General features: G+C 35.7%; 1 protein-coding gene across 3 annotated transcripts in view; it reads left to right on the forward strand.

Annotated features, from left to right (window-relative positions):
• The window catches only part of LOC123816498 (integrin subunit beta 3 binding protein), a 57725-nt gene extending 42513 nt beyond the window's left edge, over window positions 1-15212 (forward strand). For all 3 annotated transcript variants that reach the window (XM_045835495.1, XM_045835494.1, XM_045835496.1), the window contains 5 exons: window positions 2675-2753; window positions 3160-3253; window positions 3683-3742; window positions 9709-9759; window positions 14872-15212. In XM_045835495.1, the coding sequence (XP_045691451.1) occupies window positions 2675-2753; window positions 3160-3253; window positions 3683-3742; window positions 9709-9758 (283 nt within the window). In that variant the 3' untranslated portion in view covers window position 9759; window positions 14872-15212. The remainder of the gene's footprint in view (window positions 1-2674; window positions 2754-3159; window positions 3254-3682; window positions 3743-9708; window positions 9760-14871) is intronic.
• Window positions 15213-19883: the final 4671 nt, after the last annotated feature.

Genomic DNA, 19883 nt, shown 5'->3' on the forward strand with positions numbered 1-19883 from the left:
TGAACCATAAAGGCTATGGTTGGAAGTGAAAGGAAAACTGAAAGATAAGCATATTGTACTTGGATCTAGGGATGGATGATCATTAGATAAGGGTTTTTTATTATATTTACTCATTCATCAAATATTTGTTGAGTGCTTACCATACTGCAGACACCATGCTAGTTAACTTGAGTTATAACAGTAAGAAAGATTGGCACTGTCGTTGCCTTCATGGAACTTAAAATTTGGTGAGGAACACAGATGTCAAACAATTGGAAGTTACAGAAAACGAGAAATCAGGATCTTTAAAGGCCATCATGCTTTTAGAGGTTTCGTCTCCCCTCCCACTACATCCACAGTGCCTGCACAGTCAGTATGATAATCATCATGGGTCACCTGCCAGAGAATCCTGACGGCATCCCTGGGCTTCTTACCTGCTCTCCTTCCTTGGCTCCCCTCTTACGTATCTAGGGTGGCACAGAGGCAACTGAGTTAGTACTGGCTAACCACCTGCATCACAGTTTTGAATTAGAACCAACAATTCAGTGACAGTTTTTTGTTTGTTTGTTTTAATTCTCTACTCAGAATACATCTGAGGAACTTTATAGAGAAAAAGAAAATGATGTTAAATTGAAGTTAAGAATGGAAAATAATGGAAAGCAGTCAAGATAGGAAAAAACCCCAAACAGGAGCTGAATGATAGTTTTGAAAATTACATTACGTATGATTTTCTTGAGACTGAATTACTGTGAACGAAATGAAAAGCATAATAAATGGATACATCCCTCCCATGAATTTTATTTGTCTGAAGTATCTAATTTCAGTTGTTCTTCAGAGTAATAAGACTTTCTTTTTGAGGAAGATGAGAGAACTCTGAATTTCAGAGTGAGTGTTTTCTAAGCAAATTGGAAAATGCACCTAAAATCCAAAACTTTTAGCATGTAGCTTTCTCAAGAAAAAAGATACTCATACTTAACATATCATAAGTATGTGCCCTGAGATAAGGGAATCTGGCAAAAAAAAAAGTCAAATCTTAAACAATTTTTTTGTGTGCCAGACCAATGGGATTCTAGTTTCCTTGTAAAAAGTATCTTAGAAAACTAACCTAGACATTTTTAAAATACTAGATGCTGGGTTTTTACTGACAGTGAAGGGTTTATGCAAGGAGGATCATGATTTCAGATTTCCTAAGTTGTACTAGAGTGGCCTTTGGCCCCTAGTGCAGAACTGGCAGCAGTCACTGGGTAACTGGATGCAGTGCTCTCCAGCATCTGCACAGTTCTCAAGGGCCATTGTAAGATGAAGGATTGGATCCAGGTTAGTCCAGCCAGAGGTAAATCTGTTTAAAAAAGGAGTAGTGTTCTATAAAACATGAATGGCACCCACTGATACTTTCACTCACCACTGAAAGAAGGAGCAACAATAACTGAAATTTTGTAACACGATGACCTTGAGAAATGTACAGGCAGAAATAAGAGATTGTTGGTTTTCAATATAAGTAAATTAGTAAAGGAAAGTAAGGATGATATTAAAGACTATGTGACATGGTCACCATGTCATTCCAGTCCTCCCAGGAAAAGGGATGTAGTAACAAGGTAATGGGCCTCTGGGCCTCTAGGATTCCTTCTTTTAAAAAAAAATTATATTTGTCATTGTATTTTTCCCTTTACCATTTAGCCCCCTTATACCTCATCCCACCCTCAATCACCATACTGTTGTCCATGTCCATGAGTCCTGTTTCCTTTTTGCTCAGTCCCTCCACCCCCTAACCTCCCCTGCTCCACTAGTTGTCATCTGTTCTCCATCTGAGTCTGTCCCGATTTTCCTTGTTAGTTCAGTTTGTTCATTAGATTCCACATATGAGTGAAATCATATGGTATGTGTCTTTCTCTGACTGACTTATTTCACTTAGTATAATGTTCTCCAGGTCCATCCATGCTGTTGCAAAGGGTAAAGTTTTCTTTCTTTTTATGGCCAAGTAGTATTCCACTGTGTACATGTCCCATAGTTGTTTTATCCACTCATCTACTGATGGGCGCTTGGGCTGCTTCCATATCTTGGAGATTGTAAATAACGCTGCAATGAACACAGACTATATCTTCTTTACTGAAAGGTTTTTAAGCAGCCCTGTCTATTATTCTTGTGCATCTAGGTTAACACACCTTTGAACTATCAGAAATAATCCTGTTTTCCAGACCTCTTGAAGAAATAGTCACACAAAAGGGAGCACATAATCTCATTAACTATCTTGTACTTTGCTTTCTGTCACCTTCAGGTAATCTTTTTTACATTCCCCCCTGAATCCCAAACATGTAAAAGAAATAGCAAAACTCATTTCCCAGGGCATTTGAGATCATGCTTCATCATGCTTTCCCAACATGCTGGTTTGGCTCAAATAAAGTCATAAAATTCTCTACAGGTTTGGACATTTCTTAGTTCTACAATCTGCTGCTGCTCAGTGGGAATGAGAAATAGCAAAACTCTAAAAAGACAGGATGGTTGATAATGTGTATTGTGTTTGTAAAGGAATAAAGGAATGGAAGAGGAGGAACATTTATATCTCTAACCACTTTGAAAAATGTAAAGAAAAGGAAGAGAAAACAATGTAAAATTCTATTAAAAGAAATAAAGTTCTGAAAATTACTTGTATTAAAATGTTTGATCTTGCTAAGTATTATTTTTTCTTTATTCATAGATTAATGGTGTTGCTATCTAAAGTTGAGAAATCAGCAGAAGAAATTGTGAAAATAATGCGAGGTTTAAGTAGTATACAGGTTTGCGCTTTTTTTTTGGCCTATTTTATATTTCTACTATCCCATTTGAAAAAGAATAGGAAAGAAGCCCCAGTTTGGAGAATCCAATTCAGTACTTTGCAGAGCATGTGTTTAATTTACTTTTCATGGGAATTTCTTTTTTTATATGGTCATTAATAAACCATAATATTTTAGTAATACCTGGCTTTTCACATTTAAAAGTAAATTTGTAGATTATGTTTAGTCTTTCTAATTAATGAATTGTTTTTATACAGGCATTTAAGTGTTGCAGTAGTTGATGTACCAGGAAATGTTAAATTCCCTACCATGAAGTTTTAATTTTTCAGATTAAGGAAACAGTATTTTCACTAGATTTATCAGTAATATTTGAAGAGAATTTAACTAATATAAAGTTACTTTCTTTTAGGCTTTGGAGGGCAATAGAAAGCTTGAAAATCTCATTGGTATCTCCTGTGGATCATGTTTCTTAAAAAGAGAAATACAGAAAACAAAAGAACTGAGTAAGAAGACCTTATGAGTTTACAGTGGTGTCTGTCCATTCCCTGTTGGTAAAGTTAGATATGTATTTTAATATTTTCAGCTTTAGAGATAAGCCTGTTAATTTTTCCCAGATTTAATTTGATAGACCTCTTTATATGCATCACTACTGGACACGTGATAGAAAGAGTAGCAGCCACAGATCGTTTACCAGGTCATGTTATTTCAGGGATTCCTCTTGAATGTAAAGGGGGAGAAGGTACCTTCAAAACTGCAGTTGGGCTTTTTTTTTCTATAGTGCTCATTTCTTTAAGTAAGATATAATGTATTGCATTTTGTACTTGATACCTATACATATATATATATTACTATGAATTGTATTTTGATAGTTTCAAGACGAGAAATTGTTCACATTCCACATTAACTCTTAACATGGGTTGTTTTTCTTCTAGTGACAAAAGTAACAAAACAAAAACTGTTTGAGAAGAAGAGCTCAGAACTTTCTAACAAAGGTAAAAAGTTGTGTTTTAACTTATTATATGAAAAGATCCTTTCATCTCATTTTACAACTTGAAACCAATCATCATGGGTCTTTTAGTGTACTCTTAAAAGACCAGGAATCTCAACTGAAATTGCAGTTAGCAGAAGACCATATCTGATGAGCTCAACTTCCCTGATGACTAAACTTGTAAAATATGTTTTGAAATATAAGTTTCTGTTTAAGATTTCATTTTTGTAGTTTCATTAAAAGTTCCTTTTGAGATTTAGACAAATGGGGCAACAATCCATTAATAAATAGCAGCTTTTAATGGTAAATTGGAAAGAGACACACAAAGTTACTTTGTAACCAATGCTTTGAGAACTTCAGTATCATTAATGATGTTAGATCTACTGTAAATTGTCATCCCACTGAGCATTTCAGTGTGGGTAAGTAAATTAGCAGGATTTAAGTTCCCATAATACACGCATGTGAGTGCCATTTGGCAATCTCTACAGAGGTAGGCCTTGAATTGGGTAGCCATGGTTTAGTCTATCATTTTGTGTACCAATGACTACCATTTATTAAGGACCAATAATTACTATGATTATTACTAGAGTCAGCAGATCTTTATAGCAACTCTGTAAGATAGTTGTTATTGTTGTTGCCATTATAGATAAGGAACAAGGACACAGAAAATGTTAAGTAAACTTGCCCAAAGATTCTGCTATTTTAGTGCCAGAGAAGGAATTCCAACTAAAGACCACTCTGACCTCAAAAAGTATGATCTTTTCATTATATCATGTTGCTTTTTCCTAAAGCAAATCAAATCACCCAGGCATCCCGGCTTTCAGATTCTGATGAGACATAACTGAAACTGGTTCAACCAATCTATCACAGTAGACTGTATTTAGGATCTTTAACAGCTGGCAGTGAATTTGCAGCAGAAAGTGCTGGGATTCCCTGCAGGTCAGCTCCAAAAGCCAACTAAGTCATGGCAGGCCAGCAGCTATGGCCCTTCTTTCCTAAAACTCACATGGGAAGGCAGCTGGGCAGGCTAGGCTGCCTGAGCCATTCAGCAAAGCAGCCAACTTCCGTTGTGACCCCAAGAATTTAAGAAGACTTGAGACTTCTTTCCTATGCTGTATAACTTGATACATGAGTTACATTGGTTTCAATCTCTCCAAACATGACAAGTTTTAGAGGATCATAGTGGGAAGTTGGAATGTTTATTATTTCCCAGTTGGAAGAAATCTTGAGTCTATATATTCTATGCCAATTGTATGGTTTTCTTTTAAATCTGTAATTCCCTAGAGCTAATTAGAATTAGGCTTTACATAGTTAGCTTTTCCCAACAGTTTTGAGAAATGAGGTAGGTAAAATTGTAGAACAAGTTAGTGAATTGTTACTGCTAAAAATTAATGAGGAAAAATTTTCTAAAAGCATTGTTTCCTTCCCTAAACATTTATTAAAACATTAAAGTTATTTCCATGTGTTAAAACAGTTCTCATCTTTCAGTTATCCAGTAGATACTGATTCCTTGTGTGTTTATGCATAATCGGCCTTAAATCAATTTTCTAATATTTTAGGCATTAAAACTGACTTGCCCATTCCCAGGTTTCCTTAAGGACTAAGTATTTCTTCATGCTAAAGAGGATTGTATCACTAAATCATGTTTTCAAATTCCTAATAAGCATTGATTATTTATTATGGTTTAAATGAAAACTGAGTTAATATATAATAATATATGTTATATATCAATATATATTATATATCCTACAATATATATATATCATTTCTATTTCTGTTTCTTGGCAAAAGCTACATTATCTTTTTACATCTTGAGGTATTCAAACCTTCATTAGCTTTTTAACTATCTTGAAGTATAGATTGAAAAATATAGACCTGAAAAATGGATTGAAGCATATTTATAATTTGAGTTTCAGCTATATATTTTTACTGGGTGTTCTTCCCTCTTTCTCTGGTCTCTAATATTATATGTAATTTTCTTTATTTTGGTGGCATTTTTATTTTGTTTCATTTTTCAGTCAGAGATGATGAACACCAACACATGCACATATTTATGTAAATTTTTGCTAAGTTAGTAACTTTTGTCCCCTTGTAATCATACATTCATTTTAAGAGGACTTTGTTAGTTTTTCTCAACATCTCAAACTAGTTTGCTTTATATGTTTCTTATTTGGGGATCTGGCCTTTTTATAGGAATTTCTACTTTACTCTTTTCTTTTAGTATGCTACTACCCAGAGCTCTCTAAATGTAAAAGTGTCCTGGGAATCTTCTTAATATTAGAAATTATATAGTTAGGAATTATGTAATATAAAACTATATAATATGTATTAGATTTCTTTTATTAGGTAATTATAAAATGAAAATAATTTGCTTCACCATCAAAGAATGTCCAAGTAGACAATACCAGGAGAATTCCAACACTTATGCTATAGTTGCCCCTTCAAATTGGTCCCTTGGCTGTATATTGTTTAAAGGTTCAGTGCTGGCTTGTTTAGCATCATTTGCAGTCTTTAATACTGCCAGAGGAGTGTACGTATAAAAATAACATTGTAGAGGTTTAAATAAAAAGACATCTGACACACATTCTTAAGGCTTTATATAACTTATTTAAACAAAATTTAAAAGGTACCCCAAGATTTTTATAGTTTTCAGAAGAACTGAACCTTGCAAATTAAGGAATGCCTTGATAGAGTGTACAAATAAAAGAGGATATCCTCTGCTAACTACACATTTCTTAAACAAAGGAAGGTTTGTTTCTTTTCTAAGTTACTTAGGAAGTAAGCCTAACTTTACTTTACTTAATAATATTGGCTTTATGACTATTAGCAAAATAATGAAATGAAAGGTTCTTTTTGTTATATTTGAATGTGAATTTTCATAATTATTTTTAATTTGTTATGCTGAACACTTAAAACATATGACCATTCAATGGGTTGATAGAAATGGAATGTCACATTATCATCACATGGTAAGGCATGAAATTTATTTACTTTATATAATCAACCTCAGCTTAAAACAACTTGATACAAATATTCCTAAGTCAATAGGTTGCATTATGTAGTGCTTAGTATTTTCCTTTTTTCTGGAGATATTAGAAAATGCCACCATTGTCTGTCTGTGACTAGTACTTCCAGTAAACAAAATATTTTTGAAAAGAATGTAAGCAAATTATAGAGCAGTTGCCAAGAAAGAAATCTAGACACTTAGCTTCAGTCCAAAACATATTTTATCATTTTTGAGAACAATTGTGTAGGTTGTAGTATGCATATTTTAAATGAAATGTTAACCATCTGAACTTTACATTGTTCAAAAAAGTTGATTGTTTTAGCTCTTTATAATTCAACATATTTCAGAATTTCTATGTCTAGCCTTAAAAAGGAAAGCACAGACTATAATGTTTCTATTTTCTTCAGCTAACTTACTCTCTTCTTACATTGCAAAATTCATCTTGGTTACAGGATTTTAAAGTTTTCAAATTTTTGGACCCCAGAACAAATTTTAAACTCCTCCTGCTCTGAGACGATGAAATAGTTTGATGCTGCCTTTTCATTCTAACCACCCACTGAAGTATTTTTCAACTTAAAAATATGTTGTTCTTTCCCCTACTCAGTCTTGAAAAAGTATTCATCAGATCAGCTAAATAATTTTACTGCTAGAAGACTACTACCCTGTTAGTTTTTTCTGTTGTATGTTAACATTAAACCATATCTTTTTTCAAACAAATACTTCAGTTTTAAAAGCACTGAGGCTTGAAGTTTAAACCTTAAGAGTTTTAGGTAAAACAACAAAAATTCCCCTAGGCTCTAACATTTCTCAGTTTATCTAAAGATAAAAAAAAATGGAGATAACAGTTTTGGTCACACAGATACACATTCATGTACAATTGTAGCCCTCTGCTCCTTACAAAGGTTCAGCTATCATTTATGCTGAACCAGGTCATACCTTTCTGCTCAGTAACATTAATGTTCTTTTACATCATTCATCACTGTTTGGGGGATACATTTTGACTGTTTACTTGAGATTTTTCCGGGACTTAAAAAAAACAAACTGCTTTACTTCTTTTCAAAGGCTTTTAAGGAATATTTTTCATTATTAAAATTTTTTTTATACTTTACCAGAAATGTGGCAATTTTTATCTTTTAAGTAATCAGTAAAAAAATTTAAACCACACACTTGAACTCATTTAATAGCAATTATGTGTTTAAAAGGTATAAATAACTTGCTATCAGACATTAACAAATATCCAGGTGCTCTGTATGTGCTGATGACAACAAAATTGAAACGAAAGACTGTAATAATTCTGACTGGTTTTCTCTGCAGAAGATATTGATTATTTGTGTGTGGTGAGAGATTTGGAAAATTCAATTAAAGGAGTTGTGCAAAGGTTTCATAAATTTTCTTTCTACAGCGTGTACACAGACATTGTTGCGTATTAAATCAATGCAGCACTTCACAATATATTTTCTTTGAAACATAAAAATAAATAACATTTAAACAGTTCTGCTTACTACAGAAACAAATTTTATTTTCTGTGAAGCATTTAGTCATGTGCTATCACTGACTCATACACATTTGCCAGCTGTAACAAATTTTATAGACATTTTCTCCAGAGACATATCTCACATACTATGAATTTTTAAATGAGCAAATGGTGAAGAAGGGATGTCAGCAATATAAAAATTGATCAGCTAAAAGATAAAAGCATAAGTAAAGAGATTTGTATGGTAGTCTTAATAGGTTTTATTAAATAAAAATACTATAAAAAGACAGTAATGAACAGACTGAAGACTAACTGTTCTTGAGGTGGAGAAAAATTATCCTGGCACATTTAGTAGAAATTGGTTTTCTGTCACCTTACAGGTGAACTTTTTCTTTTTCATTTTAACTCTTAGAATAGTCAGAAAAGCTCCTCAAAAATGAATTAGTTAAATTCTCTAAGTGGTTTATATATTTTAAACACATACACATAATAATAAAATAAATATTTATAGTGTTATATAGCTAATTATATACTTTAAAGTAGGACTTGTGTAATAAGTAAATGTTAGGTGATTTTTCCTTTAGCTCAGACCTCACATAGAGGAAAGTAGTCATTCCTACTGTTCACAGCATATGCTAGACTCCCTCTCTTTTGGGACTCCAGGCCTCTCTGCTGCTTCCCTCTCTACAGGGATTGCTTTCCTCTCTGTCTGGTGGCCTTCTGTCTCATCCTTGAAGGTCAGTCTCAGCTCTTCCATCCTCTGTGAAACTCTCCCCAGCTCGCCTTGGTGAAGCTAAATTGCTTCATCTTCTAGGCTTCTACATTTGTCTGAATGTTTATAAACGTATCATGTTGTAGTGTTGTGTACTGTGATTGTCTGGGTGCAAGGCACTTTCTGGGCCCCTCCTTGGCAGACAAAAGTTCTGTCTCTGCATCTCTATATTATAGCCCTGGAGTGTACTCCAGAACCCGGATAGAAGGTCCACAATCCATAGTCAGTGAATGAAGAAAAACAAATGACCGCTATAAGAATTTTTAAAGGAATTACCTAAATATCTTCAAATACTTAGAAATTGCTGTCTCCTTACATGACTCATTCACTTAATATTTATTGACTACCTGCTAATAAGCCAGGCCACTGTCCTAGCATTGGGATACACTAGTGAAGGGACACACTCCTGCCCTCAGGATTATAGACTCTAGCACAAAGGACAAGAAATTATAATAAACCCCTGCACTTATGTTATAATAAGTTTCCTGGCAGTTTTCATTCTAAATTTTTAAATGTACATTCTGGCACAGAATCAGGCAAATCAGTAGTCTGATTAAGAATTTATAGCCTCAAAGCTGCTATTGATACTATAAAATAAAACTTTATGTTTGTGTTCTTTATTTTAATTTCATTTTGATTCAGCATTTATCCTGTGACATATACTGTGACAACTTATGTTGAACTGTTTCCTAAAATATTCTTTTTTCTTTCATACAGAGTTACATCATCTTGACAGCTATGAATTCCTTAAAGCCATTTTAAATTGAGGTACTGTCTCACCTTTCTAATTAAGTATAAAGTTTCACTGCTTTGTTCTGGTGGAAACATTTTAATTACATTATCATATTCGGTGGTGTCTGTCTACAGAGAAAACAGTGCACTTTGAAGCGTTAGTCAAAATTATACTTAACCCGTTCTTATAAACAGTAGGAGGGCAGCCTGATAAGGCTATGCGAGTGAGAGGCTGGGTAGGAAAGGACACTGTTGGTCTGATAGGCCAGCTTTGAAAATCAGAGTGGGCATGTGTATGAGTGTAAGGAGGACCCTTAATTAAGCACCTTTAGAATAAACAGCTTACTAGATACTGACAAGTGGGGTATAGTTTCTATAGGGCACATCTGACTAAACAGGATACAACAAGACTATGAATTTACAAATGTGCTAAGTTGATTAAATAATTACATATTAACTAGTTGTACCTTGTCTTCAAAACAGTTCCTGTGGATACAGCAAGACAAGTAAAATATATATTTATAAGTAGCTTATTATAATAGCTACCTAGGAACAGTGTGATTCATGATGTGATATTAGTGTTTACAATACCTGTAATTGAAGGTTCACATTAAGAATTAGCATTATCCCATTCTTAGTAGCATTAGTATTAATTTTCCTAGAGGCCAACCAGATATTGCCTGCTATCTGTTAGGAATAATGTAAAATGAAAGAAGTCTATTCTATCCTGAAAATAAATTTCTTTGGAAATGGTATCTCAAGTGATTAATATCAGCTTCATAACAAACTAGATTTGCAAAGCATCTTATATAGAAAATTATGTCACTTTCATTCTTTAGAATGTTCATTCTGTTATACACAACAAATAATAGCTTATAATAATAGCTAACATTTATTGAGCACTTTCAGTACGCCTGGCACTTCATACATATCCCAGTTAACCTTCACAACTACTCATGTGAAGTAGATAATAGTTACTGTCTTCATAGGTAAGGAAATGGAAAAACAAAGAGGTTGAGTACCTTGTTCCAGAATCACCTAGGAGACAGCCAGGACAGTAACCTGAGTAGCTGGCTCCGGGCTGTACTTGTGCCCACGATACAGCAGTAATATGTGAATGTTAGGTTTCACTGCTGGTCAGATGTTTTAGATTCTATTAAGTAGTAAGGATATAATATGTATATACATGCATACACATATTCATTATAGGGTTAAATGTTTTATAAAATTTCTGATCTGTGAAACTCCAACAGGGTACTTCCAAAAAATTTGGAAGAATTAAGGTTGACCTACCAGTCAATTTCCCTTTTAGTGGGAAGCAACAGAGAGAACTATCAGTGAAATGAAACTTGACTTACCTTTGAGGTAGTTCCCTGGGTGCTTTTGACAGTGCTTTCTTCTCACTTTGGGTACTTTCTTCATGATCTCCTCCATTCCCTTGACTTTAGTTCTTACCTTAATGTATATTATGGTAAGAACTAAAGTCTATTTGTGATCCTCCTCCTGATGTAAACCCAAATCTATTTGTGATCCTCCTCCTGATGTAAACCCACATCTCAGCCACTATATATTGTCCCCAAGTATGCTGATCCATCATCCTCCCTCAGCTGTTCTTTATTCTCCCTTTCTAGGGTTTACATTCATCTCATGTTAAAGCTCAAAGCTTCAAAATTCTTGTCTTTTTAAATCCTCACATCCAAATTCCTGCCATGTCATATCACTTCCAAAAATGTTTACTTCTCTTTCCATGCCCACTGCACTAGTCTGTTTCTTCATTACCTCTCACCCAGATTACCCTCATCCCTGCTGCACCCTGCCTCTCTGCCCTTTGGTCCCTTTCCTCTACATCCTGACCTGCTGCTGGACAAATTATGCTTTAGAAGGCACCACTCCACCATATTCACAGAAAAACCCAAATTTATACTGACATGCAGAACTCCCCCTGATCTGACCACAATTTGCCTTTCCAGGTTGTCCAGTTTGTGCCTCAGTCACTCCAGGTTCCTTGCCGTTCTCCAGACAAATTCCTCAGAAAGTGCATTTCTCATTTCTTTACTATTGTTCTTGTCCCCTCTTCTTGACACACTGTTCACCCCAGCATTGTTGAAATTTTGCTCATCATTCAAAACCTGCTTATAGCTCCCCTTACATTGCAAAGCTTCTTCAGATTCCTCTCTCCCCCTCCCCTCATTGCTCCCTTGTGCATTTGGCATAGCTGCCCAACTGGCATGACTACAGGAAGGTATTAAACTCCCTGATTTTGTCCTGGGAACCTCTCTGTTATTGTGCTGATACTACAGTAGCCAACTTCTCTGTCCGCACATCAGCTCCTGCCTTCCGTCAGGGGAACCACCTTATACAAATTTACTCCCAGAGTCTTTAGAAAGTGAAACTTCTATAAAGTATTATAATAAGAGAGATTGTCAGTAAAGGAGCAAGCAACCCATAATCCACAGACCGTACCAAGACCAGCAAAAGGGTGTGGGGGGAAAAGGCATGATTTTGGTTAATGTTAATGAGATATTGTAGGAGAGAGTGGGGTGCTTTTTATCTAGAAATGATGTGGATAAATCACTCAGTTAGCAGAAGTATAAACACAGCACTGCACAATGCCAACCTTTTGAAACCTAGTAATCAAGCTAAGGACACAAGATTTATATTATATCCATGAAATAATAATATAAGGCAAGCTATGATAGTGATACAAGTATGGACCCTGCTTCTTTTCAGGGTTTGGGGGCAACAAAATTCAAAAAAGGATTGAGTCCAAAGAGGATCGAAATATCCACTTGATTATTGGAGGAACTGATAACCTCCAGTCTGGCAGGCTCTCTGGTAGAAGCTCAGGGTCACCATTGTGGGCTGTGCCTGAAGTGGTGTGTGGGAGCTCCACTCTCCCACACTGAATCTGAGCCTTGAACCCTGTGTGCTCTCCTGAAGCTGAGGAGAAAGCTGTATCTTTGAAATAAACCCCATGTCCATGCACATCTCTGACAGTTAGACCACACACCTGCCTTACATGTTCTGTGGCAGATGAAGATAGGATGGACCGGTCTCCTTACAACCCGAAATTAGGAAGCACAAAGGTCCGTTGGACTTGAGAGCAGACAGTGAAAGGGAAACTGCACAGTGGGGAAGATGGTTACGTAAGAGTAGTGACCTGTCGTGTTAGTGGTAAAGTGTGGACCAGTATTCTGGTCTCTGACCAGTCAAATGTGTCATTCTTCCCTGGGGTGTAGAGAGCAAGAATTAACAGAAGTTCTTCTTCTGCAAACTAAGAAGTGTAAAACATCCCTCTCTCGGTACCAAATGAAGAATATAGGAATACACAACAGACATAGATCACCTCAGGATGGGGTGATTAGGTCGCTATTTAAGGGTTCATAATTTTAAAATCAGTTCTAGTTATTCCACTAGATTGTCCGACAGAGAGCCATCCAGATTCGTAATGGAAACTTTGCCCTTTACCAGGAATTTGGAATTTGAAAAGTACGTAATTTTAATGGGCTGTGTAAACATACTAAGCAGAGAAAAATGTGAACAGAAAAGCAGAATGATTAATCGGTGGACTCCAGCCACCACTGACAGTTGTGATCACCAGTCACAACTGTCAACTCAGGAGTTCACACTTCATCCATTAGGCAGAAGTGGGTCAGTGAAAATTATTAGGGAAGGAGTAATCCAAAATATGTTTTAAAAACAACTGTATGAACAGTAAGTCCTAATAAAATACTGCTCATAAACTGTATCACTGTATCTAAATTGCTTTTCATGACCTGGTTGGTGTAGCTCAGTGGATTGAGCATTGGTCTGCAAACAGAGAGGGTTCCAGTTCAAATCCCCATCAGGACACATGACTGAGTTGTGGGCCAGGTGCCCAGTTGGGGTGTTTAGGAGGCAACCCATGTCAATGTTTCTCTTTCTCTCTTTCTCCCTCCCTTCTCTCTCTCTAAAAATAAATTTAAAATTTTTTTTAATTTAAAAAATAATTGCTTTTCATTTGTGTAAAAATAGTATGGCAGCAAGAGAAAACAAACATACTGCTACTCCCTATCATGGACCTCACATTGATTAGAGTATTTATTTTTGCTGGATCCTGAATTTGGCCTCACAGTCCTTTCTACCACAATTTTCCTACATGAAGTTTCAGTTGATGAAACATCTTTACAGGGCCTGACATTGTAATAGAGAACAGGGTTTGGGTTAAATGTCCAGCACTATCACTTAGCTTTGTGGCGTTAAACAAGACATTTGGTTCCCTTAAACCTTAATTACAAAACGGGACTGATAACATTACTTATGAGATTGTACAAAATAATCAGTGCTCCCCCATAGTAACTATTTAATAAATCAGCCTTCTTTTCCTCTGTAGTATTATCATGAGTTCTGATAACTGTGTTTCAACAATGTATAAGGATATTAAGTGAACAGCAGAACTGCTTAGATCTTCTATTGGAATTAAGACCAGACTTGAAGAGTTGGCAAAAGTTGATTGTCTAATTGGCAACCTATCTTATTGTAGGACAAGAATATATGTAGACTCAAAAACAGCAACTTCTTCATAGCTGCTGATACAATCAAGGAAGGAGTATTTCAGGAGTGAACGGTCCACATGCCCTAAGGAAACATGCCATCAGTTGCCAAGGACTGTTTCTTTAAAATCTTCCTTTCACACAAGGTTCCTAAGGTCAAATAGACAAGAACTTCTGCCACCACTAGGAGGCCCCAGAGGGACACACTCTGAGTGGGAATGTCAGTAAACACTGTCTTTCTTAGGGGGGTGGGGGCAGCTGTTGGAGGGAACACCTGCTGAAAGGCCCTTAAGTCTTATAGACAAAAGGCATGTAGATTTTGCCGTTTTGGGTAGGTCATATTGAAGTTTTAGAACACTCAGAAATATGTCAAAATCCACATTCAAACAAAATAAAGAGTGCTGGTCAGAGTAGTCATATTAACGATTGTTTGCGAAGGTAAATCTTGCTTAGGAGGCTAAAAGAAGCAATTGAGAGATCACTATTTCCTAAACTAGGTATGAAATTACATGGTAAATAGGTGTTTAAACCATTTCTTACGTCATGTATGACATGCATATTAATTTGGAAACTAATTCTTAATAATTTAATAACATTCACCTTTTATATCTTATAGGCATTCAGAAGAAATGAACTCACTATGAACACCAACTTCTGCATCTGCCTGATCATATTTAAAGGAACAGAAGAAATGTTTGTAATTAATCTGCCCAGTAAATACCAGATCATAGCACTAGGCAGGTGCATGTCTAGATAAAATTTCTTGCAGCTAATTTAAACTTTCTACACACACCAGTAGATAATCTCAATGTAAATAATACATTTCTTCTTGACCCTTTAATGAGTAAGTTAACATGTAGACAAGGATTTTTGCCTTATATTCTTTATTATGTATGTATGCTTCTGTATATTTTTAGCATTTATGAATTAGATTTAATAAAGCATTTATGAAAATGACACCTTTGGTAAAGCTATATATTTTAAAACTCATTAAATCTAATAGTGAGTGGTATCAGGGACCAGTTTTTCCATTTAAAGCCCCAGATGTGTATTAATAAGATTCTTTTTAAAACCTTAAAAATTTATCTAGAAGTTTATTGCGTAGGTTCTGTCTCAGGGATGACTTTTTATTATACTGTAGTTATTTCTATTGTAGAGAATAAATATTTTCAAAGTTTTAAAATTCTTACACCTTTTATAAAATATCAGAATGCATTTTTAATATTTAAATATGAAGTTGTTTTTAAACTGAACTACACAGACTCCTAAATTTAAAGAAGAGAATTTCCTTACAGGGTAGTATAAGAGCCCCTCCAAATTATTCTGAAGCATTAATTTAGACTTCCATTTCTGTGTGGCGGTGTTTTGCATCACAGTGTTTGTGCTGCCACTGAGGAAAGGGGGAGAGGGAAGCAGAGAGTGTGCTACAACTCAGTAACACGGTTGTTCTCTGGGGGCTAAATGTCACTCCTCGGTACTTGCCCTAAATCTTCACAAAATTTGTGTAAGATATTACCATGTCATTTAATTCAGTGTCATAAGAATAAAAATACCATTTGAAAATCTGAAACAAAATCAAACAAATTAAGATTGAAAATAAGGATTTCCATTTAGAGAAATTTAAGATTCACCCCTTAAAACGAAAATGAGTTTTTAAAAAACTTAATTTAAATGACATAGATACTAAACAATAGCCCAATTAACTATTAAACCTAACTGCCTTCTCTTATTATTTTATTGGTACTATTTAAACATGATTTTTGAGATAATGTGTCTGCTGAATATTCAGAACACTTTGTGATACAGCCTTTATGATATTACCTAAAGTATACCAAAAAGGATAATTCTTTGTGTTCTAGCATTGAAAATCTTAGAATGTAAGCCAAAACATATAGATACCTACATTACTAAGGAAATAAAGGGTTAAGTAGATTGGTTTCATATGTAATCCAAGTTATGTAGGTATGTGTTTAATGCCATTAAATCAGTTACTGTATATTTGACCTCTTGATATCCTAAGCTTTTGCCTTTTAGAACAGCTGGGTTTGCTAAGAATCATTTCTCAGTTCTCTTCATTGTAGATCAGATGACTCTCGCTTTATCACCCTTGGAGGCCACATGAAGGACAAAGCAGAAAGATCCACACACAAAACTAATGTTTATATGGGGGTGGGGGACGGATACACTTGGCCCTGATTTTCCAATGAACATAACAGAAGAAAGACCAATTGAGACTTGAAACCACTGTTACTCCAACTGTTATTTAGTTACATCCTATCCATCTCTTACTCTCTTTCTGTTGAACAGAGAGGATCCTTTGGCTGCCCTGACTTTTGTAAATGTTTCACTCACTTAGTTGTGGTTTATCATTTGGACAGAATGCTACATCGGGGATTTTTTTCCCCTCTCTAAGGGCTCAAGAGATAATGACTTCTGTGTGTCTCATATTTGATACATGAACATACACCCTATTCTCTTCATTTTGAGAAGCAAACCTAAGCTTATTGGCAACACAGAAAACTGTATTTCTCAGAAACAGACCTCCCATATAAAATGAACTTCAGAATAACTTAGGAGGGTTCATTTTTGACAGGTATATAGTGAAGAAAGTGAGAAATAGTATTTTTTATAAAACCTACATATATTAAATGTAAATGTCCCTATAATCCTGAGTGTAGCTGAGAGAATTGCCTATTTATGTAATCTTAATTCATCACTGAACATTTTTGGTATTTTGGAACTTCTCAAAAGTTCAAAGTGGACTCTCAAACTGATTTCTAGCTGATATCGAGATACTTAAGATCATTGCTGAAAGTCTATATAAAAGCTACAATGTAACTCAATAAGATTAGATTAAATGATCTCAAAAATATTTTATTTACAGAATTTACCTCTAAGATACCTTGAATATGGGTGCATTCTATTTTACTAATGTTTATATAATACTTTTTCAAATAATTCTGTATTCCAGTTATTCTGAAGTTAGAACTTCATCGATTCAAATCAACTTTCTGTGTTAAACACAAGTATGGTATTACAAAAAAAAAAATAAATAGGGCTATACCAACCAGCCAAGATGCTGACATGTGGGCACTGATTACAGATGGTGACCATGGACAGCGATGTCCCTGCTGAATCAGCAGGGATTCAAGGCTGCTTTTCTCTGCTGACCTGCCCTTTGAGTCTTTATGCACATTTACTTTGAGAAATACTTTTTTGTTTTTCGCTTTGTCTAAACCCACTCCTTTATCAAACACATATCTTCTTGCATCAGCCTGCAGCTGTCCGTGTCTAAAGTGAGACTTTCTTTGTGTATGTGTTTGTCATGCACTGTTTTAAAATACACAGCCATTTATTTAATTTGCTTTAATGGCTGTCTTATGAAAGAAATATATTTGTCTAAAATATATGTCAATGGGACAGTGATTGTTTTATTTTTATCACAGACTAAAGAAAACATCTTTACATGAGAAACTACAACATGGATATAATACATTATTTTTACCAACTGAACACTAGAGTAAAGGTGGGCTTATGCTAATACAGAGTGATTCAGTATTAACAGGACCAAGATAACATGAAGCATGATATGAGGCAATGCTTATGGCACTGGTAACCTCGAACCATGTTATAACAAAAAAGAACAGAAAGATGAAATCCTGCAATAAGGGCATTTAACTTCAAACGATCCAGGAAATTTAGAACCTGGTGCTCATGAGTAATAACGAGACTTCAGTCAAACCACTTAGATTTTAATTCAGGAAAATTCACTGTTTAATTGTATTACAGTAAATTAGCCATCTTGGAAATAAATAACAAAGTTTAATCTCAGCCTTGTTAAAAAAATTCAAATTTGCACAATGTAATAAGGCATGTTCAAACTTGAAGCACTTTAAATTGCCTTCTCATAGGAATTTAAAACATCACAAATTTAATACCAGAAATATAAATCCTAAAGAATGAAGCCATCACTTGCATTCTATTGTAAAATGTAAAGAAAACTACATTTAATTATTGAAATGAGTAATTTCCTTTAAAAAGGGGCTAAATTCTCATTAAACTCAGTGTATTTGTAGATAATTTTAAATTATATTTTACTGATTATGCTATTACAGTTGTCCTGACTTTTCCTCCTTTGCCCCCTCTACCCAGCACCCCCACTCCCTGAAGCACTTGTTCGTGTCCCCTGGTAATGCATGTCACTCCCCACACCCTTGTCCCTTGGTAATGCATGTAAGTTCTTTGGTGCTCCCTTTCCTACACTGTACTTTACATCCCATGGCTATTCTATAACTTCCTATTTGTATCTCTTAATCCCCTCACCTCTCACCCATTCTCCCACACCACCTCCCCCTCCTCTTTAACCTTTGGCATGTTAATTATGATGTGTCTTGGAGTGGGCCTCTTTGCATTCATCTTGTTTGGGGCTCTTCATGCTTTCTGGACTTGCATGTCTATTTTCTTCACCAAATCAGGGAAGTTTTCTTTCATTATTTTTTCAAATAGATTTCCAATTTTTTGGAAATCTATTTCTCTTCTCCTTCTGGCATCCCTATGAAGTGAATGTTGAATTGCTTGAAGTTGTCCCACAGGCTGTTTATCCTTGGTATTGGGGGGTGGGGGGGTTAATTCCTTTTTTTTCTTTTTGTTCTGATTGGTTGTTTTTTGGTTTCTTATGTTCCAAATCCTTTATTTGATTCTCAGCTTTATCCACTCTAGTGTTGTTTCCCTGTAAATTGTTCTTATTTCAATTAATGCATCCTTCATTTCTGACTTGATCTTTTTTATGCTGTTAATGTCCTCACTAAGTTCCTTGAGCATCCTTATAACCAGTGTTTTAAACTCTGCATCTGATTGATTGCTTATCTCCATTTTGTTTAGCTGTTTTTCTGGAATTTTGTTCTGTTCTTTCATTTGGGCCATGTTTCTTTGTCTCCTCATTTTGGCAGCCTCCCTGTGTTTGTTTCTAAGTATTAGGTAGAACTTCTCTGACTCTGTCTTGGTAGTGTGGCCTATTGTATTGTAGTAGGTCTAGTGGCACAGCCTCCCCTATCACCCAAGCTGGGTATTCAAGGTGCACCCTTTGTGTGGGCTGAGTACACCCTCCCTTTGCAATACAGCATTGGCTGTTGTTGGCAGATCAATGGGAAGGATTTACCCAAGCCAGGCAGCTGCAAAGATTGTCTGTGACCACTTACTATCTACCTCTGCCCTATGTGGAGGATCAGCTGTGCAGGGGCAGGATGGTGGTGCTCCAGCGTGGTCTGTAGCTGTCCACTGAGTACCCTGGCCCTGGGGTTTCCCAGGTGGTACAGGCCAAGGTCAGCCACCATGTGTGTTTTGTCAGGGGCCACCCTTCCTGAGCTATAAAAACAATCTGAGAAGGCTGCTACTTCTGCAGGGCTTGAAGATTCCCAGGCAAAGCCAAGCTGTGAATCTAGGCTGGCTGCTGCTAGTGCCAGGCCTGAGGCCACACTGAGGCCAGCTGTTGCTTGGTTGAGAGGATTTGGGAAGTTGTGAAGCATCACCCAAGACCATCCATTCATATGGAAAAGCTGCTCAGGTGGGTCTGTAAGTTGGCTGGGGTGGAATCTTCCTTAGGGAATTCTCTTCCCTATAATTACATAA

This window comes from Phyllostomus hastatus, unplaced genomic scaffold (genome assembly GCF_019186645.2).
Source record: "Phyllostomus hastatus isolate PE091 unplaced genomic scaffold, TTU_PhHast_1.1 phas_contig_209, whole genome shotgun sequence".
Lineage (NCBI taxonomy): Eukaryota > Metazoa > Chordata > Mammalia > Chiroptera > Phyllostomidae > Phyllostomus > Phyllostomus hastatus.